At 44.0% G+C, this 23,849-nt stretch overlaps 1 protein-coding gene across 10 annotated transcripts in view; it reads right to left on the bottom strand.

Moving 5' to 3' along the window:
• Positions 1-23,342, bottom strand: part of MBTPS1 (membrane bound transcription factor peptidase, site 1) — a 47,266-nt gene extending 23,924 nt beyond the window's left edge. The window contains exons 1-13 of one of the 10 annotated variants that reach the window (XM_074370347.1): positions 23,167-23,342; positions 18,110-18,161; positions 15,387-15,547; positions 14,488-14,773; positions 14,045-14,097; positions 12,708-12,785; positions 11,701-12,184; positions 10,500-10,757; positions 7,435-7,638; positions 5,739-5,849; positions 5,197-5,309; positions 3,852-3,968; positions 3,358-3,425 (exon numbers count right to left, since the gene is read on the bottom strand). In XM_074370347.1, coding sequence (XP_074226448.1) covers positions 3,358-3,425; positions 3,852-3,968; positions 5,197-5,309; positions 5,739-5,849; positions 7,435-7,638; positions 10,500-10,757; positions 11,701-11,869 — 1,040 coding nt within the window. In that variant the 5' untranslated portion in view covers positions 11,870-12,184; positions 12,708-12,785; positions 14,045-14,097; ... (2 more) ...; positions 18,110-18,161; positions 23,167-23,342. Of the gene's footprint in view, positions 1-3,357; positions 3,426-3,851; positions 3,969-5,196; positions 5,310-5,738; positions 5,850-7,434; positions 7,639-10,499; positions 10,758-11,700; positions 12,254-12,707; positions 12,786-14,044; positions 14,426-14,487; positions 14,774-15,386; positions 15,548-18,109; positions 18,162-23,166 lie in introns of those variants that run through there. The other 9 variants (XM_045505532.2, XM_045505541.2, XM_074370349.1 and 6 more) reach the window with 9 other exon arrangements.
• Positions 23,343-23,849: the final 507 nt, after the last annotated feature.

Below are 23,849 nucleotides of genomic sequence, written 5' to 3'. Positions count from 1 at the left end.
GGCAGGAAGGACCCCCTTTCTCTGAACTTCACAAGACTCATCACCATCACAGCTCATCACCTACGTACACATTCTCACATCAATTCCCACTGCTGCAAGTGTGTTCCTCCTGCCTCCCCAACTAGACCCCGATCTCTCTGGGGAGGAACTGCAGCCACACACTGGCACCTGCCATGGTCAGAGTCAGAAAGTTAAAGTCTCAACTGGTCTCGTGCAGGTGCTCCCCTTCCACACAGGAACCATGGGGGTGACTAGTATTACTCAGTGACCCAGAGCTCCTCAGAGGGAAGGCCTGGATGCAAAGGAAAAACCATGCAACTCTCCCCAGTATCTCAAGGGCACTAGACCTGCAAAGAAATGATGGGGATATGAATAATGACAAAAAAGTTTAAACTACAAAGTCAACATACAAATCAAGATGAAGTTGAACTAGATGAAAGTATAGAACAACCTGTTATGAAACTTTCTGGGCTTTATCTACCACAGCTCCAATACCCAAAAACCGGCCTCTTTAACCACCACTGATCCCAAGTGGCTTAAGTGATTTTAGTAGCAAGTTTCTACTGTTCTAAACCACACTGAGTCGACCCTGGCACTGACTCCTTAGCTCACTGGCTACCAACATGCTACCAGAGGGTTGTCCAGGGCACCAACAGTGACTTTTTCATTGGCTGACATTAAAAGTATATAAATTTCTATGAAATCAAAGAGCTGAGATGAGGACAGAGTCACTGACAGAATTTCCCACTGAAGCTGATACAAAAACATGCCACCTTCCCACCCTCTCTCTACTTGCCAGTCCCTCTACTCAGTGTGCTTTAAGCCTTTAAAACATAAGGGAAAACATGAAAAAAAATCTTTGCTGGTGCTGCAAAGGGGGAACCGCAGCTGCAGACTCCCTGGCACTGTGAAAGACTGTCTAAGTGTCCAGGGTGCAGGACCCAGAGAGCTCCCAGCAAGGGGTGTCAACAGGGACACGAGCATTGCCCCCAGAGTATCAGCACTGTCTATGATCAACAACCGGGCTCTGTGAGTGCGTTACAGTCACCTGACCAGCCCTATCCGACGCCCAGGTAGGAAGCCACGCCGCACACACTCGGCCACGGTGACTGAGACACTCTCCCCCCACAAAGCAGCTGGCAGCTGCTCGATCTCCACAAGGCTTTGTGAACATACACGAGCCTGACCTGGGGGCTTCCCCTCCTGGGACTCTCTCTAACGCAACCACATGAGCGACTCTTTGATTAGAAGCCACCAAGCGTGACTGCTCACAGAAGTCACAGGATTTCAGCCAGAATGGCATGTGAAAGAGCTGATGTGACGGGAACGAAAGGCAAGCCAGGAGGGCCAGCAGCAGTGTAGGGGTGGTGGTGATGGAGATGGAGAAGCCTGGTTTCCAGGGGGAGAGCCCAACCTGAGGAAGACGTAGGCGGGGAGGTGAGGGGAGGCCGAGTCCGGAGCACCAGGCTACCGCTGTCATGCCCTCACTTGGTTTTGTAAATAGTGTTCTGGGAACACAGCCACACCTGTCCATTCGCACACGTCCCTGCTGCTGTCACACTACAGAGGTGACTGGTTGCAACAAACACCACATGACCTGCTAAGACTAAATTATTTACTACCTGATCCTTTACAGAAAAAGTATGCTGACTCCAGGCTACAATACTGAGGACCTTGAAAACCATGGAGAAAAATTTAAATTTGATCAGGCAATCATGGTCCACAGCAGATTCTTAATTAAGAAAACTGCTCTGCTATGTTTTAACAGCAGAAACACACAAAAAAGAAAGGAAAAAGCACAGCCACCACTTACAGAGGCTGGGTATTCACGGCTTTCCCTCTACGGTCTAATTTTATCCTCACAGGAAGCCCCGGGTGGTTCTGGCAGCCCCCACAGGGAAGCAAAGGTCCCACAGCCTGACTTGTCTGGCTCCACTCCTGTGCCTCCCCACCCTCCACAGTCCCTCGTCACCGGTGCAGGAAGAGCTGGGGTGGGGAAGACCGAAGGCAGGAGGATGGGCTAGGAAACCGACAGGTGACGCAGGGATGCTGAGCTGACTAGCGCTGGCCTTGAGCAGAGACGTCAGAAATGAGGGAGTGGCAAACAGGAGAAGCTTCAGAAAGAACAAGAACATGTGATGAGATTACTTAATAACTGAATTTTATGTGTGGCAGAATCGTAGTTAGGGCACATTTATACCAATTTCCCCCATGAGTCACAACATACAAGACTAAGGACCCTGCAAGATCCCTAAGTTTGGACCCCTATGAAGAGACAGGTCACTGACCAAACAACTATTAGGCTGGAACCATGGCTACCAATATGCATAGGTTCTGACCTATAAACACACTGATTTCATAGAGTTCACCCTAACCCTACACCCTGGACCCTGCTACATAAGCTCCCTCTGTCCCCCAGACTGCCTGCTCCCCCAGGATGTCACTGTAAGACAGAGCGTGTGCCCCTGTGGGGTGTGCCGTGGATGCGCGCCTAGGAGGGAGCACACGCGTCTCTCCTCCTATGGACCAGGGTACGCTGAGGGCGGGCTCTGTATTTTCTCTTCTTGAAGCCTTTACGGTTCCCTCAAACCCTCTGCTGTAGCACTGAACCACAATTTCAGATGCCCAGTAAAGAATGGTGACAGACATCCCACTGCAAAAGTGTTTCAGCACAAGAGATCATTTATATATCATCTACAGAATAAAAACTGGAGCTTCGGGTAGAAAGAAAACTGGGATCTCTAATCAGACAGAGGCTTGCCTATGATTCAGTAACTAATGTCCTGTAACTCCTGCTGCTTTAATTCACCACAACAGCCCAGCAGGAAGGAACAGTTCTGTGCCACTGTCCTCTAGTGCTTCTCATCAACCCCAAACACAGTCCATGTCCGTCATGCCCTGCGCTCCCTCCTCATCGTAGTTTTGTTGTGTCTGCGTCGTATTCTTCTTAAAAAGGCAGGCAACCCACCTTGTTTACTTCTTCACCCCTATGCCTTGTGCTCTGTGGGTCTCAATAAATACTGTGGAATTCCATTTATTTCTAACACATTTACCTTCCTGATTGATTTTGGGGGTAGAAAGAGTAAAAAAAACTTCAGGCCTCCAAATTGCTATTCACAGCAAAGTGAAAAAAAAAAAATTAAACAGAAACAAGACTGGCTTCAAGTTAACAACTGCTGGACTGAGTGATGGGTACATGAGATTCATTACAAAGTCTTTTGTGTGTGAGCTGGAAATTTCCACAGAACAAAGTTTTAGATACACACAGGTACAGATAGATACACAGACAGACAACAGTTTTTCAGTTTCTTCAAGGAAAAAAATACCTCTAAGGCCGATCCTATTAGGGCTACTTACCCATAAAGAGGCCCATCGTTGCCAATAGCAGAAACCATGATGACGTTGTTAGCCGTTAACTCCCACACCTACAAGATTAGCAAGCATTTATTTATGGAAGTCTGCCACTTCTAAACAGTCAACATACAGTTGTCCAAAAATAACCTAAAAACAGAACTAAAACCTGAAAATGCAACACCAGGCCACTACAGATGTGCTACATTTGATAGCCAGTCTGTCCAGAGGTGATAGATTCAGGACAGGGGTCTGCACAGAGCAGTCTCAAGCTTTTCAGGCATGGCCAGAAAAGACAGGTCACGTGTTCAGGCAAGAAGGAACCACTCAGGCACTGTGTGCTGCTTCCCACGCCAGTCACTACAGCTCACATCCTCACAAAGCAGTCACCACGTGGGTGACAAGCCACAAGCACATCAGACACAAAGCCAAGTGGAGGCACGAGAAAGAGCAGGAGCCGTCACAGAACGCAAGGTCTTCCTGTCAAGGGCGGGACCGACCTTGTCAACGAAGGGGTGGTCCATGAAGTCAGGGCCGCCAATGCTCAGGTTCAGAACGTCGATCTTCTTGAGGATGGCATAGTTGAAGGCATCCAGGAACCAGGACGTGTAGGAGACCTGGTTCATTGAAAACAGTCCATTAGGTATTGTAACAAATGTCTCCAAATGCTAGAGTCTTAGCAGCATGAGTCACTCAAACTTCAGAAATAAATTTCAAGAACAAACAATGCTCTGAGATGTAAACTTCTATACCCACAACTTCTAGGTCCTTGGAGCTGGACTCCAGGGAGGGGTGATGTGCTGAGAGTCCCATCCCTCCAGGTCTACAGTCCAGCTCCTTCCTTCCAAGGGAAGACCCCAAACTTCCCACTGCCCCTCTTGTAAAACGACTTGTCCTAAGACACATCTATTAAGTGTTTCTAAATCATTTAATGTATTTGTCTAATATTCTTTATTCCTAAGTACACTGAAGGATAAATGGCAGCAATGAAAGTTATTTTATAGAATTATTTCACTGATAGTTATTATTTCTCTCATAGTTTCCTTACAAAAGTTAATCTACTTTGTGTATTGCCATTTAGGTATTTTTATAAAATACAAAATTAAATTTACAGGGGAAAAAGTCAGTATAACGATTAAGAATTATCTTTAAAGGCTTTTAAAAGTCAATGTATTTATATTTGTCTGAATATACAAAAGAAATTCCGGGAGGAGAGGGGATAAGGAAATAAGAAACAATCACAGGGGAGGGGAAGTGAGGGAAGAGCCGGCGGGATAGGAGCAGGGATGGGAGAATTCTCCCCACGCTGCCTCTTGCTAATTTTGAACTGTGTTATCCCCCACACAAAAATTAAATTTTAAAAATTAATAAATACTAGGATCCTCCCCCTTTTCAATAGTGTTTGCAATACAGAGGGAGGGAACAAGCTTGTAAGCCCATGTTAACCAACATGATGCCAGGTGCTGGGCTCAAGGTGGTCAGCCCAGCAGGGGCGGCAAACACACACACGTGCGATCACTCCCTCCAGGAAAGAGCGCTCAAGCTGTGCCCAGTCGCGGTGCACAGGAGCCTCGGGCCAGCCCACTGGAGAACAAGACATGGGAGCCAAGGGATCCCCATGCGTGGTGCCTTGAAGCAGGGTCCTCAGGTTCCAGGGAGGCCAGTGAAGGGGGTGGGGAGCCACACAGGAGAGACAGAGGGGAGATGGCAAGGCACACGAGGGACGCCAACAGCACGCAGCATCGCTGATGTGTGCTGCTTTTAAACCAGTATACGTTCTCTAGTTTTTAGTTTTTACATTTTAACATCAATTCATCAAGTTTCACAGGTGCTCAAAACACCTACCTGGTTGTTGGTAAAGACCCTGAAGATGTGAAGCTCTGCATCGGGAGCGAACCCCTGGCACTCCCTCATGCTGGCTATCACACCTGCCACAAATGTGCCATGGCCCAGTCCTGCTGCCCGAAAGGAAAACAGACATGAAATACAGCTGCCAATGTGTGCCAAGATGCAGTAATTCACTCCATCCATTCAAGTGGACTCCTCCCCCGAGTCCGAGACCCAGAACCCTCTCACCTCTCCACTGCCCTCGCTCAGAGCCCCACTCTGCCAGCCCCACATCCCGCTCTCTTCCCCACAGGGAGGTGCCCCTCCACCAGGACTGTCTCCTCAAACTCACCTCCTGACCTCCTCAGAGATATGCAGAAAAGCTTCTGCGGAAGGCACAAAACATTGGGTCTGTCTGAATAACTGTTGTGCAGGGACTGTTTAATCATTAACACACAGAAAAATACCCTCTGAGCTGATCAAACAGAGGATGGAGTGATGAAAGCCCACAAGTGAACAAAAAACACCCCCCTCGGGTTCTCCCAGCATCAGCCACCCACCATCATCCAGCGTTCGCTCATTGGTCCAGTTGGTTCTCTCCTTCACGTTTTTGAAGTGGGGATGCTTCTCACTTAGCCCAGTGTCAAAAACAGCAACCCTTACGTTAGCACCTAATTCCAAAAAGCAAGCAAGCAAAATCAGGTTTGGAGAAATCATCTTTTTGGATTTCTGTCTATAAAATACAACCCTCCTTAGAACCCACAGAGAATGACACATGATCTAGGGCCAACGCTCATCCAAAGTGCACACGTGACGTCAGATGCCCAGGGTCCCGGCTGGGCCGAGACTAAGGAGAGGGCGCACTGGAGACTGCCGTCACTTGCTGCTAAGACCTGAGGACAAACAGAAAATCTCTCTGGACCCACCTCAACTGTCACCCATGCTTAGGAGTGGAACCGCCTTCTCCCCAGTCTTCCACCCATGACTGATTTTCCCCTTCTGGTAATTTTCTCCAGGTCTCCATCCCTTCATCTCCTTAGAGAGGTTCCTGGGTGAGGAACAGGCACACAGCACTCACCCACGGGGGCAGGGCGGGGCACATTCCTACCTCTGACCAGGTCAAAGTCTTACTCAGTCCTGCTCACTAATGACAACGAACTCTGCAGAGAGGGGCTGTCCACCACAAGCAGGGAAACCCCACTTTAAGGAAAACCACTATATTACACACTTTTCTATAGTATCAAGTCTACTTTAGATACTAGCTAAAAACCATCTACACCAACATGAAATACAACTGATGCTGTCAGATCAAGCAATTTTAGAAAACATGCAGACAAAATTACAAGATACTCATACTACTGAGAGGCTAACAGAAGTAATGAAGGGAATGCCTCTCCGGTAGAAGAGCTGTGTATGTGTCAATACTATGTTAAATAATCAACTACACTGAAATAGTCACCAAAATGTATTGTTTACTTTTTAAAGATGTGCACACAATATTGGAAACTAGTTGGTTTGGGGGGAACAAAAAAGGCTTTTCTGAGGATTAGAGAATTTCTGTTCTGTGAAGTTTTTGCCCTAAAAACATAAACCAAAAGGAGACAACCATTTAATAAAATGGCAGTCCACCAGGTGTTAAGTTTAAGTAGCAGAAAGGTCTTTGGTTCTCTAAGGTAAGGGTCTCTAAGCCAAGGAGGAACGGAAAGACTAGGCAAACCGTGATGTACGGGGTGCTGAAGACACAGGCTGACATTTCAAAGTCAGGGTCCAAAACTTCACAGGAATTTTTTGCCACCATGAATCAGTAAGAAAAAAATCTGATTTGTTGCATATGAGCTGTATTTCCCAGGATACAGTTACTAATACTGTTTCCTATTCTGATGCAAAAGGTAACAATCGTGACAGTCAGTCACCTAGCCGTTCTGCACACAGGGCTTCACACGGGAGGGATCCTGTCTCCTGGGAAATCAGAGCTTCACTGGACTGCCAGTCAGCTCTGCTGTGGGCAGCGCAGTGTTTGTGCACACGTGTCGACAGGAAAGAAACACTCCACAATCTACCCCTTCTAACCTCAGAAACGGTACAGGAAAATCAAACACAGAAAGTGAGAAGGATTAAACAATTAGAAAAGCCACAGAAACAGATGCCCAGAACAACAGGAGCAGCGGACTGTGTCCAGCTCAACAGACAGGAGGACAGACGTGTGTGGCCACCTGGCCCCAGCCCCTCCGCTGCTTCCAGGTTGACAGTACACACCTGTGTATCCCATCTGCCAAAGCACGTCCGCCTGCAGGGTCTGCGCGACCTGGCGTGGGATGGCTCGCAGCAGCCGCCGACTGGAGTGCCTCCCGGTGGCATGCCAGAAGCCAGAGCCCAGGGAGAGACTGGCTCTGCGCAGGGGACGGGATGACTGCCACTTCTGGCTCCAGCGGGTCTCATTACAGGGCACAGCGGGGTCAGCTAGAGCCAGGGAAGAGAACGATCAGAAGAGAAAAAACACAAAGGACAGGGCACCTGTCAGGAAATAGCCATTCAAACAGTGAGCGCGGTGGCTCCCTCTGAAATCCCCTCTGAAGGAAAGCGATATTCTCTCCCATTTGCGAGAAGGAATTTCTCAACACAGCTATATTTACCATCACATTATTCCCAAATAGTTCTCTACCTGGAATTTTTTAACCAATGTAAGGCAGGCAATCTGATAAAATAATTATTTTTAAAGAAATAAAGTCAATGATATTAAAATTGAAGAAATGCCTGATTTTTCATCAGCAATTTGTTCTCACTGAACCAGAAGTGGGGGAGGTGTTGCTGAAGAAAATATCCAGTAACCAATGGTGAAGTTTTACAGCTTTCAGCATGGATTTCTGGACAGGAAAAAGCTGTGATCCCTTGACACCTAGCTCCGACCAAACACCAACATGGCCTTTTTCTTAGCATATACTACTCAGTGTTTCCACCATGCTTATCTACTAGAATGTCACCTTTCAAAAAGCAGAACGATTACAAAGGACTTGGAGGGAATTTCTGGGTGGGGGGTGGGGGGTGTAATTATGTTATATCTTGATTTTATTGGTAGATACCTGACAGCACACTGTTATCGAAATTTGCCAAACTGTGCACTAAAAGCATGAGGCTTACTATGTGTACTTTACTTTTTTTTAATGGAAGAGAAAAGTAAAAGAAATATCAGAAGTGTTGTCCCCTTACCTTTCAAAAACCATGCTATAATGAAGAAAAAAATCGTATTTCAAATCAGTCTCTAAAGGGCACATCTGTAATAGTACTGAGTTTCTGTTTCTAAAGCAAATTACTATTGTTTTCATTCCAGTCTCACCAGGCTACACCCAGTAAAGTTACAGGGACCTGGAAAAATACAGTCATGTCAATTCCATCAGGTAACTATTTGCACAGTGCAACTGAAATTATTCTGTCCTGAACCTCCCATGTTGATTTTGTTCCTTCAGTCAACAGTCTGGGACAATACAGGAGGCCGTAATGGAAGAACAATACTCAGAACAAAGGAGGGGTCTGTTCTGCTTTACCAGGAGCAGAACACACTACACCTGAAGGACTAAATTCAGTTCTGGCTTCACTCATTGCAGAAGAAATGGAGAGTACTCAAAGGAAAGCAATTAAAATGGTGGGGGACTTGAAGCCAGGTCATATGAGTAACCACTGAAGGAACTGGAGATTTTTATTACCCTGCAGAGAACAAACGGTCACAGGGAACACCAAGGATATCCTCAACATCCCTGTAAGTACTATCTTGTGGAATTCAGGTTAGCTCTGTCTCATGGACCATGGACAGAGCCAGAGACAGATGGGATCCAGAGTGTGACAGGTTTCAACCCCAAATAAAGCAAAGCCTCCTAACAAGAGAGCCACAGACATGACAAACACTAAATGTCTGCTCACAACAGCTTAAGAACTCTACTCAGCTCTCTTCACAGGCATATTTCCTTTTATCTTTGCAAGGACTTTGCAGTAGGCAGTATTATCTCCCATTTTTGGAGGAGAGTCAAAACTTAAAAAAAGCTGCTTAACAACAAGAGAGACTGGGCCTGTCAGAGGTGTACTACTGCCTTACGGAGTGTCGAGCACAGCATTTGGCTACCACGGTGGAGACTATATGGAAAAGAACCCCAACCATGAGATTCTATGCTTCCTGTGCTAAAATCAGGCATTTCCATGTTTCCTAAAATATGCTGGAGCTCTTTGAGATTAAGAGAAAAAAAAAAAGGCACAATGTATATATTTGGCTAATTGTACAAGGTTTGATTTCTTTTTATCTTCCTGGACTGTTCTCAGGTTATCGCTTTTCAAAGAGAAAAAGCACCATGAAACATCTGGACTAGCAGAAAGAGCTCTGAAGAAGTCAGAAACCTGAATTCCACAGTTGACTCGAGAACTATCATATATGCAAATCAGTTAAGCTTTTCATCTGGGTGTTTTTTAAACCTCAGAGGCGCTCAGGCCTAGTATATGACAGACAAAAGAAAAGAAAAGCAAAATTTTATTTCTTCTTCCTTCCAATGAAAGAAATGATACTAAATGATAATTGAACCAGCAATTTCTTACCCCAGTTTATGACAAGTAGGGAAAAAAAACCTTTCCTTTGGTAATACACTTGCTTTGAAATATTATTTAATAAATATGCAATCTGTTGTTTGATGGTAAACTTATCTTGACAGGCCCAAGTTGTAAGGAAGCAGGAAAGAATAAACCCTTGATCAGAAGAGAAATGTCAAATTCCTTCCATCCTCGTACCTGCACAGCTTACGACTTAAGCCCAGCCAAGGCCTGACCCTGCATGGTCAAGAGACTGTGAGAAAAGCAAAATGAAATGCAAGGAAAAGACATTCTGCAAGATACCGTAAAAAACCAAAAACACATACTGAAAGCAGAATGCAAGTAAAAAGGAGAATCAAAGACATCATCTTAATTTCAGAGCACAAATGGGCATCACAGCCTCAAAGCCTGAAGGTTCTGAGAGGAACCTGAGTGAAAATCACTTCCCACAGAACAAAGATCACTGTCATCCTCTACTGCAAACTCTCAGGTTTTTTTCTATCAGAAGCATGAAGTGTCTTTTTTATTTTTTAAATTCCCGCCAACAAAATATTCACGACTAACGAAACTAAGTGAAGGGATAGGGTAGTCGCTCTACTATTTTTCAAATAATGTCAGTTTGAATATTTTCAAAACAAAAGCAGGCGGCAGAATGTGGAGGGGGAGCACATCACGTGTGACTGTGGATATCTGCCCTCTCTTCTGAGCAAAGCAGACACCAATACAGACCCACCCGCGGTCACAGTACTCACACTCCATGTACTTGAGGGAACGAAAAACCTTCCGCTGGGGTGTTACCCGCTTGATGTTTGGATGATCTTCAAGTGTCAGCAGCCCCGCTTTCTGTTTTTCTCTTATCTGAATCACTTCAAAATCACTGGGGTAGTCACTGGATGGATTGTTTCGAGGTATAATTCTCCAGTTGTCTATTTCACTGCTCTTCAGGGCACTTGAAATAAATGAATTTCTAGCTTTGGCTGTAAAGTATCCATTGAAAGCCACGATATACTCTGAAATCAACGACCGCAAAATAAAAATTAGAATTTATGCACATATATAATAACATAAGCTTGTATCTAATCTAAAATTTCCCAGGTAGAAGAAAACTCAGGTATCATAAAACCTACAGTATAAAGAGCAGCAAACAAATCTATCTTCCTTTTAAACCACAACCCCATTTTTGACAAACACAGTACAATCTAATAAAAGAAACTTTTTCTATGTTTTAAAATAAACTTTCTACCATTTTAATTGTCAAATTTTTCAAATAAAAGTTTAAGTAACTGTGGCAAAATATTTAGTAAGATAATACTTTGGTTTCTGTTTGATCAGTAAAAAAGAAATTTTAAAAGACCAGTAAACAGACAGACGAGTTTACACAATCTGAACAGCAGTTTCCAGAGCTTTGAGTGAAAAAGATCTGGATGAAGCCCCCTGATCACAGAACACATCACTCAAAATCAGATAGCTGTGCTATTTTTCAAAAAGCAAACATTAACAGAAGTTTCAGCGTATGGCAAAGAAATGCTTGTATGTTTTTCAAATAGAAAGAAAGAATTCTGAAAAGTGAAGGCTTGGTTTTATTTTACTGAGAACAATAAATGAATTTAGAGCTGTATATGAATATAAGACTACTTGCTTAGTTATTCACAACTGGTCACATAAACCTGCAGCACCTCCGAAGTCCCCACCCTCACCAGCTGCAATGGCACCTGTTCCATGGAATTAAGTTTTAGGGAAATAATTCAGAATGTCAATTTCCTTGCTTCATATAAGCTAACTGTACTGGGAAAACAAACTTCAGCAGAGTTAACATTCAAACACCATGCACTCAGCCCATTTGAAATTTATTGTAGAAGAGAGTGAAATGTTTTCAGCCACAGCTAATGTTTACAGTAAGTCTGGAAAACGCATCTGGGCGGAGGTCCCTAACATTTAAAATAATACCATTACCATATTCCACAACCGTTGAGGAGAACTCCACCTTCAAAGTCAGGTGGGAACAGCCAGGGCACGGGGCCTTTTCAAATGATTTCTTTTCCAGTCTGTCCCCAAGATGTTTCTTCCCACAGAGCAACACCACCAGCAGAAGCAGCCAGATGTTGACAAGCTTCATGGTCATCAGTGAATAGGGTCATAAAATCACATAAATTCAAATCGCACTTTTTTCTTCCTTGATTATAAGTTAATTTTTGTTTCAGCTAAAAGCTGAAACATTACTAATCAGCCATTTTACAGTCTTGTCCAATGTAAATAAAAGTTAAATTTCATGGCCTTTTGTGCCTTGGCCTGGAAAGAGGCTTTCATTTCTTTCTTCGTTTCTTCTCCATCTTGAACCTCAGGCTTCACTCACTCTGGCCCAGACACCCGAGTCCTACACTCCATCTGCACCACAGAACCAAAGTCCAGCAGGGATGAGCAATCACTGAGAGCCAGTCTACAAAACAACACAAGCGCACAGAGGCATCAGCAGCACAGCGACAGAGCCCGGGAGGACGCAGTCATCCTGCAATTTAGATAAGAGGGTCAAAAACATAAACCAGCTCTAAGACAAAGCAAACTATGGTGCAACCATGAAACACCTTATTTCATTTTTATTTAGTTACTCTTCACTTCTTTCAGGAGAAAAAAAGTTCTAAAGCAGCTTCAAAAACAAAAAAAGATAAAATAAATGAGAAAAATACGGATAACAACCCCAGGAATATTAGGCATACTGGCCCTGAGCATCCAAAAAAGGAGGAGGAATCACGACCCTTTGCTTACGATCCTTTACTTCTACTTCAGATTCTGCATTTTCCTACCATTGGCAACTCTTCATCTCTAGGGCATTAATCCAGTTAGCACTTTAATTCCCCATAAATTTCACCAATTTTTCAGGCAAAAGATTGGTACACATCCTGACTATCCACTGTAAAATTAACACCTAAGAACAAACTAATTTCCATACAACTCATACTTACCAGCTTCTTTAAGAGACTCTGGACTCTCAAATTACTCACACTACACCTTTTCAGGTTTTGAAATATTTCCTGCCAACTCTGAAAAGAGCACAGAAAAGTTTTTATTGTCATGAAATTTATTTTAGCTGAACCTTCAACTTAAAGATTTTAACCCTCTAAACATGCTATCAAACCAGATTATCCCTTCTTACTGGAAGTGTTATGAAAGGACCATTGGTGAGATAAAAGCTATTGCCAAAGAAAAATGTCATTTGAGTATTAAATTACTTGTGGGCACAGATACCTTTCAAAATATCTGAATGGTAGGAAAAATGGTAAGTCTTCACAATGACGAGTACAGCAGCAGGAAAAAAACAATGCAGGCTGTAGCACCCCCAGAAAAATGAGTTGCACATGTCACACCAGAAACATAAATCACCCACCAAGGGGGAGGCAGACCAGCGAGGCAACAGGCCTTCCATTGCTACTTGTTTCTACAAAGGAAACACTAAGGACAAGGAGTTAGCTCCCCTTCAAGAGAGGTATGCCCGTCCCATTCACCTGGCAGAAACTGGTACCTGAAAGCACCAAGGAATCTGTGGTTTCTGGAACTATTCATGTGTGCTTCTATAAACAGGAAAACTCTGATAAAGTATAAAGCAAGGGTTTAGAGTGTCTAAGCCATTTTTGAAGTCTAATTAACTAGGACATTCATCATTATAATCACAAACGATCCTGAAAAGCAGGCCGCTCTCTGAACTGGAGACCAAGGATGATGGAACAGAGTTCATCAGATAGAAATGAAATATTAAAAGAATTTCCATAGCCACACGTAGAACAATGAGAATACCAATCATATGAACAGAGAAGTGAAAAACAAAGACCAGAACAGAAAGACGGAAGAAAAGCAACAGGAGATGCCAACAGCCACTCCAAACTGTCTTACAGCACTCCGCCAGGGAGAGATCCATGGTCTCCCAGTTCATACTGGATCCCCACAGCGACGGTACCACAGGACACAGTTCTATGCGGCATATACCTGACTTAATTACAGTGTTATAGGTCAAAGACGAGATGGCTAATCACTAGTGATAAGAGCTCTCATGTTACAGGAAATGAACTTACGGGTAGAAGATTTAAACAGGTTTCTCACTCAATGAAGGCATAATTTTTTTAATAAAGAAAAAAACCTCCTCTGCCTCATGCTAAAGGATCTATGACACATTTGGGCTAGACAGAACCCAAATATTAGCAAGTCACGTTAGTTAGCAAATCTTAGACCTAAGGTGGGTTAGATCAACTTTAACTAAACCTATGTCAAATTAACCCACACACACAGCTCAAGACCGTGAACTTACACTGAGCCTGAGAGGGGAGACGGCTCGTGTTCTCTTACAGCTGAAGCAGGAGCCTGATTTCAGAAGAAAAATGGAAAGAACAGATTAGGGGTTTTTAAATTTTAAAATGCCTAAGGTAATCAGTTCTCTTCCAGAAAGAATAGGAAAACTTTTTAGGTTTTTTGAAAAGAAGACTATACCTTAATTTATTCATTAACTCACACAGGTTTACAGAGTACTAACCAAGTTTAAGATGCTGCCGGGTGCCGCAGAGGAAACAAAGGTTACTAAGAGAGGGACACAGCCTTGCAGGTGCCATCCTGCAAAGAGGCCGATCCCAAACACTGACGGCTAAGTGGGCGCAGGGGAGGATGAGGCAGAGGAGGGACAGACACAGGTGCCGGGTTGCACATCTTCCCAGGACAGCCTGAGGAGGACGGCAGCGGGCTCAAGTGGAGTCTGACCTGGCAGGGTTGTGAACAGCAAGGAAAGCATGATCCCAGCAGAAAAGCCTCACCAGCCGGCTCACCCTGGCTGCCACGTGGAAGGGGGCACAGGCAGCAGCGGGGAACCAACTGGAAGGCTCCTGCAAAGATGGTGGCCGGGTCCAAGACGATGAAGGTGGTCCCATGACGAAGGTGAAGGTGGAGGTGAAGATAGACTCTGCTGACCACCAGATGCGGGGGCGTGCAGGGGAGGAGCCAGGGATGACACCAAGGCCTCTTGCTCGAAGACTGATGGCATCTGCCCCTAAATGGGATGGAAAAGGCTGCAGAAAAAGCTGGTTTGGGAAACACTAATAGGACCTGAGTTCTGAACAGGAGAAACTGAGGATGAACATTAGAGCTGGGAGGGCACGGCTCAGGGCAGAAGGAACAGGGAGGTCAAAAGAACCTCAAAATCAGTGAAAAAGAATTTCCATAATGAAAGGTGGTCACTGGTTTAGTAATTAAAAGGTCACTGAACCGTCCACCAAAGGGCAGCACTGGTGAAGCCAGCCTGCTCTAGTCTCCAAACCTCCAGGGGCTGGAAAGAAGCCATCTCGGGTAGAGAATTCCCACAGGGAGGAGTAGGTCGACAAGGACAAGGCAACACTCCCTGGTTTGTGTGGATCTGGCTAACCTGCTTATGTTTTTTAAGGGTGAACTAAAATCTGGGTTCTAAGACACTCTTTTTAAAGAGGTATGGCTCATAAAAATTATGACAACAGACACTGAGCTTTCTACAGATTCCCAATCCCAGAAGAAGAAGGCTTTAAAGTACAAATTTGCATTAAGGAAAACAAAAACGCCACCAGGGAGCTATAGGCTGGTGAGTGATGATGTGGGCACTGGGGTCACCAGACCGGCCACCGGCTACCGACCTCTATGCCCTTGGCCTGTTTGTTTTAAAGACAGCCAGTTCCCACGGACTCCTCCGCGGGGGCTCTGAAGGCTTCCCTTCACCGTGTCCACAGGGGTCCTTCCTGGCTCTCACCACACAGTGCAGACCTGGAGACCATTTTCTCCAAGACAGGCTCACCATCTAGTGACAAAGAGATAAGTAGGAACAAGAATAAGATAAGCAAAGAGTATGTAAACACAGACACAAACACACATGAAAAGAAAAACACTCTTTATAAAAAGTGTTTTAACTTTTCCTTTCTTCTTCCTTTTCTGAATAATGCAGTCGAGGACCAGAAGTAAGGTTTGGTGGGAGAGCCGCAGTGGCCCAGTGGGGAGGGATGGAGGCTGAGAGGGGTGTCAGAGCTGAGTGAGGTGCCAGCAGTGACAAAGGGACACTGATTTGATCAAATCAATATTCTGCGGACAGTGGAAAGCAGCTTTCTCACTATCAGAGAAGGAAGTCACAAAAATGAAAGGGGGAAAAAACCTGGATGAACAACGCAGGATCAGAATGAAACTGGAAACACTGGTATGATCTCAAGGTTTTCAACACAGAGTAGACATAAACACATGCAAATCTGGGTACACACATTCACACAAACACACACACATGTATTTCCCAGCTCTGTCTACTAAAAGGACATGGGGCAGTGACATCCCACCGGGAGGGAGCCCCCTTGGTGCCCAGAACTGGTTTTCTTAATACTATTCTCCACTAGAAGAAACCAGGCTCCTTGCTTGCAGGAAATGTCCATTAAGATATCTGGGGACAATGGGCAACTTAATTTCAAATGGTTCAGAGGAAAAAAGGGTTTGTACTGTTCTTGGACCCTTTCTGGTAGGTTGACATGGTTTCCAAAATATGAAAAAAAAAAAAAGTAAAAAAGTCCTATAATTATTCTCAGTTGCTGGGATTGCCCTCAGAAGGGTGGAAGTACTAAATGTGATGGTGGAGTGGGCGCAGTTATAAGCCTCTTCTCTGAGACTCTGCGCGGACCACTGTGTGCATAACCAGACCACAGACCTTGTCAAACAGACTGACAGCATCAACTGTCAAACAGAATGACATCCAAACATCCCAAATGATGGACAGAGCTAGTCAAGTCAAATTAAAAGTATTTCTCGGCAGGAGGGTATAGCACAAGCGGCAGAGAGCATGCTTAGCATGCACAAGGTCCTGGGTTCAATCCCCAGTACCTCCTCTAAAAATAAATATATGAATGAACCTAATTACCTCCCCCCTCAAAAAAAAAAAAAAAAAACAACAAGGGGATTAAAAAATCAGATGAAAAGTATTTCTCATTCTAAGGAACTGTGGAATTGAGAAAGTAAATGGCTGCTAAAATTAACCCCAGTTCTCTCTATAATTTACAGTATAAAAATAATGTTTTGACAGACAAAAACTGAGACACCCAGTATAAAATAAAATCTTGTTTAAGAATTCAACCCAATAAAAACTACTCTCATATGTTGCTAGTGAATGTAAAAATTATAACCTTTTAGAATGGTAACTTGCCAACATGTGAATGAAAAAATCTTCTAGTCTAATATATTCAATAATAACAGTAACTGACACTGAGCATTTATCATGTGGCAGGCATTATTCTAAGTAATTTGCATATATTAACCCACTTAATGCTCACAACCTGTTCCTACCCAATTTTCAGATGAGAAAACTGAGACGCAGGATGGCTCTGTCAGTTGCCTGGAGCCACACGGCCAGGAAGTGGGAAAGCTGGGCTGAGAACTTGGGTAGTCTGGCTCCAGGAGAGACACTCTTAAGAGCTAGGTTATCCCACTTTCCTAAAATCTCCCTGCAAAATTCATTCCATAGAAGTATGAATCTGAAAGCACACAAAGATTAATGTTCAGGGATTTTAACTGGTAAAAATTAGAGACCATCTAAAAGCAATAGGGAGAGCCCAGAAATAAACCCACAAACTTTTGGTCAATTAATCTTTTGACAAAGGAAGGAAGAATATACAGTGGAGAAAAGACAGTCTCTTCAGCAAATGGTGTTGGGAAAACTGGACAGCTGCATGTAAATCAATGAAATTAGAACACTCCCTCATACCATGCATAAAAATCAACTCAAAATGGCATAAAGATTTAAACATAAGACAAGACACTATAAACCTCTTAGAAGAAAACATAAGCAAAACATTCTATGACATAAATCTCAGCAATGTTCTCCCAGGGCAGTCTGCCCAAGCAATAGAAATAAGAGCAAAAATTAACAAATGGGACCTCATTAAACTTATAAGCTTTTGCACAGCAAAGGAAACCATAAGCAAAACAAAATGATAACCTATGGAATAGAAGAAAATATTTGCAAATGATGCAACTGACAAAGGCTTATTTCTAGAATATATAAACAGCTCATACAACTTAATAACAAAAAACCAAACAACCCAATCCAAAAATGGGCAGAGTACCTAAACAAGTAATTCTCCAGTGAAGACATACAATTGGCCAATAGGCACATGAAAAAATGGTCAATATCGCTGATGATCAGAGAAATGCAAATCAAAACTACAATGAGGCATCACCTCACACCAGTCAGGACGGCCATCATTCAAAGGTCCATGAACGATAAATACTGGAGAAGGTGTGGAGAAAAGGGAACCCTCCTACACTGCTGGTGGGAATGTAGTTTGGTGCAGCCATTATGCAAAACCAAAAAAACTAAAAATAGACCTACCATATGATCCAGCAATTCCACTTCCTGGGTATTTATCTGGAGGGAACTCTATCTGGAAAAGATACATGCACTCCAATGTTCACAGCAGCACTATTTACAATAGCCAAGACACGGAAACAACCTAAATGTCCATCAACAGATGACTGGATAAAGAAGCTGTGGTATATTTATACAATGGAATATTACTTGGCCATAAAAAATAATCAAATAATGCCATTTGCAGCAACATGGATGGATCTGGAGAATGTCATTCTAAGTGAAGTAAGCCAGGAAGAGAAAAAAAATAACATATATCACTCATATGTGGAATCTTTAAAAAAAAAAAAAAAAGACAAAGGAACCTTTTACAAAACAGAAACAGATTCAGGCACAGAAAACAAACTTACGGTTACTGGCGTGGGGGGAAGGGGGAAAGGGATAAATTGGGAGTTCAAGATTTGTAGATACTAACTACTATATATAAAAGAGATAAACCAGGAGTTCACACTGTACAGCACAAGGAACTGTATTCAATATCTTGTAGTAACTTAGGGTGAAAAAGAACATGAAAAGAAATATATATATGCTCATGTATGACAGGAACATTGTGCTGCACACCAGAAATTGACACAACACTGTAAATTGACTATATTTCAATAAAAATATGTATATTAAAAAAAAGCATTCTCACAAATACTAAGAAAAAATAAATAAGTAAAAGCAATAGTGGACTAGCTGAATAATTACGGTTCACCCTTACAGTGGAATGCAATGCAGCAATTTCAAATATGCTCCTTTGGAAGGCTGAATAATGGTCCCCAAAAGAGGTCCACATTCTCATCTCCAGAACCTGTAAATGTTACTTTATATGGCCAAAGGGCCTCTGCAGGTGTAACTAAACTAAGGGTGTCGAGATGAGGAGAATACCCTGATTGTCCAGTCCACTGTAATTACAAGAGCCTTTGTAAGTGGAGGCAGGAGATGTGATGATGGAATCACAAGGCTCAAGTGAGACAAGGTAGAGGTCAGGAGCCAAAGGATGCCGGTGCCTCCAGACACTTAAAAAGGGAAAGAAATAGGTTCTCCCCCCGGAACTTCCAGAAGGAATGAAGCCAATACCTTAACTTTAGCCCAGTGAGACTGATTTCAGACTACTGACCTCCAAAACTGCAAGACAATAAACTCGTGTTGTTTTGTTGGGGGGGGGGGGGTCATTTATTTAACCCACGACCTTGTGCATGCTAAGCATGCACTCTACCACTGACCTATACCCTTCCCCCCAAATTCATGTTGTTTTAAGCCACTAAGTTGGTAGAAATTTGTTACAGCAATAGAAAACTAATATATTTCCCAAAGAATATGGGGGAAATGCTAATGAAATATTAAGTAAGACAATTCATGTACAGTGTGATCCAAATTTTGTTTTTAAATATGTATCTATATGGACGGGGGAAAAAGAATATAAAAAGATGTAAAATGGTACCAGTGATTCTAGCTTTCAATGTCATGATCACAGGCAGTTAGTTTCTTAATTCTATTCATTTACCTTTTTACAAAGAGCATATATTACATTTAAATTAGATAAAACAAATACTTTAACAAACCTTTTAAAATAAATTTTATAGAAAAATTTTCTTGTTAGACAGTGGCACAAAGAGTCAAAATATGTTAAAAATTTATTTGTACACAAAGCAGAGCTTAAAAGGGATCTATTTCCTAGAAGTTGTTTTCAAAAATCTGTCTACCTTCTAGCTTAAGTATATGCTTTTAGCTAGTTCATTCTGAAGAGGTTTATCATTTTGTAATGTCACTTACAGGGCCTAGTTAGGGCTGTGACTGGATCCACTTAGTGTCTCCTGGATTTCATTTCTATAAATTCTCTATGCAGAAGACCTGGTTACCCTTCCATACAAATGCACACCTTAAAAGATGGTATTTACAAAAATATGTATTTTCCATAAAGAAGTATAATTATGCCTCTAATACAGGTGCAATAAAAAATATTTGGCAATAAACAATAAGTGTAAAATAAACAGTTCAAATAATAGAATGCCAGGAGTAAGATTTAATGAGATGTATAAAGGCGAGACAAAGCAGAGAAGATGTATTACTTGAGCAAGCAACTGGTCCAAGGACAGCTAACACTCCTTGCAGCACTGAGAATCTTCTACTTTGCATTATAAAACAGTATCACTAAGATTATGATTCTAGGTGTAGCTGAAATACATTTGAAGTTTTTTTTTTTTGTGTGCAAATAATTAAAGAACACAATTCAAGGGGCAGGGTATAGCTCAGTGGTAAAGCATGTGCTTAGTGTGCATGAGGTCCTGGGTTCAATCTCCAATATCTCCATTAAACTAACTAAATAAATACATACCTAATTACCTCCCCCACAAAAACAAAAGAACACAATTCAGGTGAGAGGAAATTACTTGTATCACCCAACAGTCATCTAATTATGCAGCTGTGCCTTGCTTTGTAATAAACCTTTACTGAACTAGATCCAGGGAAAACAGAATGGTGTTGAGTCCACGAAAGGATACCAATCAGTTCAATTAAAATTTGGCTATAAAAACACCATTTTCATAACTAACTGCATACTTGGCTGCATTACCATTGTTTAATAGGCTAATATTTAAGAGGTGCCAGACCACACTATCTTAAAATAAAGGTGTGCTCTTAAGCTGATTGAACCATTCATTCTGGCACATTCTCTCCATCAGTAGGTTTCATAGGGAAAAAAACCACAAATAATTCAGCCCCAAGAGTCAAGAGTGCCAAAGTTAAGAAATCTTGGTCTGCATTGTTCTTTATTGCCATAGATGTTGCTCCTGTCTCTTCATTCTTTTCTCCCTTCTGCCATCCAGCACTGGTCAACTGCGTACGAGATTAGTATTTTCTCACTTTAAACTCATTTCCTTAAGCAAAAGGACGTGGTCAAGATTAATAACCCTAGTTAGCAGATTTCTGCAGCATGTCAGAAGTGATGAGGCCACAGGGAAGAGGAAATCAACTTTAGCCTCCTCCTACCTCCTCCTTAACCTGCCTCAGGCACAACACTGACAGACCAAGGTCTGGCCTCCCGTTCTTGATATTTCAAGTCACCGAGGGTTGGGATTGCCAAGTTTTTCCAATAAAATACAACCAGGATCTAAACTCTCTCCTGGAGTAAAGAGACAGATGCAAATCCCCCACCCTTGACCCCAACTTAAGGCACTACTGGGAGCCACGTGTGGTTTTCCCAGACCTGCAGCCTCTAATTATCTGTAGCACCTGCAGAGGCTGCCAATAAATGGAAGAGGCAGTGGCCAGGGCAAGAATCATCCACCACCAGACCTATGGAAAATACAATCGAAGAACATGTGGATGGGAAGGGCATGCGGGGAAAAAAAAAAAAAGAAAAGAAACCTGGTAACTCTTAGAAGAGCTCCTGCTTGATCCTATGTGACAGCAGGTGCTTCAAAGGCTCTGCAAGCACTAAATCAGAATGTCTCTTCTTTCATAGACACAACCAATTCTTGATTATAAGGGATACTTGAGGAGCACAAGAGAGAGATCTGGTGAGCAAGAGTTCCACCCTCCCTGTCCCCAACAAAAAGGGCTCTGGCCATCTGCATCATACATGGGAACATAAAATCAAATTTTATCTGCAAAAACTGCTCTGCATGAATGGATAAACAAAATGTGTTACATCCCTACAATGGAATATTACTGGGCCATGAAAAGGACTGAAGTATTAATATAGTTGGTACAATGGAGATAAACTTTGAAAACAGTATGCAAAATAAAAGAAGCCAGACACAACAGCCACATATCATCTCACCTGAATATACTAGATATTCAGAAAAGACAAATCTCAGGAGACAAAGTAGATTAGTGGTTGCCTGGAACTGGGGTTACAAGTGAGTAGTGAGTGCAGATGGGCACCAGGGATGTTTTTGAGGTGACAGAAATGTTCTAAAACTGGGTTGTGATGATTGTACTATAAATTTACTAAAAAAAAACAAACACTGAATAAGTACACTTAAAACAGGTTAATTTTATGGTGTGTAAATTATACTTTAACAATGCTCTCATATTAATATGTATAAATATATAAAATGGGTGCTGCAGATTAAAAAGTTGAGCAGAATCACTGCTCTCCAAACCCCTTATTTTTACAAATTCGCAAACTGAGACGTTGAAGTTAGAGCACTATTACCAGCACAGTTAAGACTAAAGGGAAATGAAATTCTCCAGAGTTCAACTCTGAGATCTTAAGCCCCTCTCTCTCACTTGGAAGTGTCCTTCACAATCTAAACTGTAAATATTTAACTTAATTTGCATAGACAAACAGCCCAAGATTCTCAGGAGCTCTAGCCAAAACAAAGGGTAAACATCTTAATGAAAATATGTTGACGATCTGTAACAGTCTCCGGGAGCACACTCACGACAGGGCAATGCACGATGTGTAAGATCCTACAGGTCTGAAAGGCACTTTTGTTTCGAGAGTAAACCCAAGAGTCTCACGGGCCCAAACTGCCCACGAGCTTCTTACACCGCGTTTCTGAAAACCAGCGGAGCAGCGTGTAGCGCCCGAGACCGGCAAAGAACCGAGGTCACTTAAGATCTGCTCCCGGCACCCCTCTGGGAGCGGACCGAGAACTACGGTACGCTCGGAGGCTAAGGGCCAGAGCCAGGCATGTTGTTTCACTCAGCTGCTGTTTATTTCAGATAAAGACAACGGTGAGACGGAGCAAGCTATCAAGGCGTGTAAACACGGAGAAAGGGCCAGGCGGGGACCCCCGCCGCGAGTCGGGGCTGGGTCTGCGGCGAGCGGCGGAGACCACGCGTTTCCCGCAAGTGGGCAGGCGGCGCACCGGGTGCCTGTAGACGCGTCTCCACCGCTCGCCCAGCTGCCCTCGCGCTGTCCCGTCCTCTCCCTAAGGATCTGGGGCGCAGGGAGGCCGCCGCCCCCAGCGCGGGCCCGCGCCGCCCCCCACCCTCGGGGCCTCGAGCGCGGCGAGCACGCCGGAAGGCGCCGCGGCCGCGCAGGTCGGGAGGGGTAGCGGCTCCGGGAAGCGGGCCATCACACATACCTGAGGCCGCCTCAGGCTCGGGTCCGGCGGGCCCGGGATAACGGCGCCTCCGCGGCGAACACGCCTTGAGTCCCCATTCGGGGCTGTTTACTCCCAACGCTCGCGAGACTGCACCATCGGGGCGGGGAGACCGACAGCCGGGGCAGTCCCCCAGGCGCCGGCCGTGCGTGCCCTGCGTGCGCGCTCTGGACGCCGAGGGCCGCCGGGCCGGTAAGGCGAACGAATGTCTCGCGACATTTGGGGGGGCGGGAGCGCGAGCGCAGGGGCGTGGCCAGCTCGCAGGGACCCATTTGGAGACCCGGGAAAGAACCGTTGCAGGATTCCCACGTGGGATGTGCTGGGCTTCAAGGCCCGGGGCCCTGGGGACCTGCACCAACCCCCCCCAAAGCGGCCACGTCGGGCCTGTCCTAGGGAGGACGACCCTGGCGGACTCCAGTGCTCTCTTCGGGCCTTTAGGTGTCTGGGTCGAGAGCGAGATTTGGGCGACACTCCCTCTGCAAACCTCTACCCTTTTTACCTGCTTTACCGGTGCGGCAGCTGGGAAGCGGACGGGTGAAGTGCTTTCTCAGGGCCAGAGGATTCAGAGTCCTCACCTGTCTGACTCCCACTCTGACAGGCGAGACTCCTACCCCAAGTTTGGTCTCTTCCACTCCTAACCCCTCCCGGCCTTGCCTGCACCACAG

This window comes from Camelus bactrianus, chromosome 9 (assembly GCF_048773025.1).
Source record: "Camelus bactrianus isolate YW-2024 breed Bactrian camel chromosome 9, ASM4877302v1, whole genome shotgun sequence".
Taxonomy (NCBI): domain Eukaryota; kingdom Metazoa; phylum Chordata; class Mammalia; order Artiodactyla; family Camelidae; genus Camelus; species Camelus bactrianus.
This window is presented reverse-complemented; position numbering and strand designations above follow the sequence as displayed.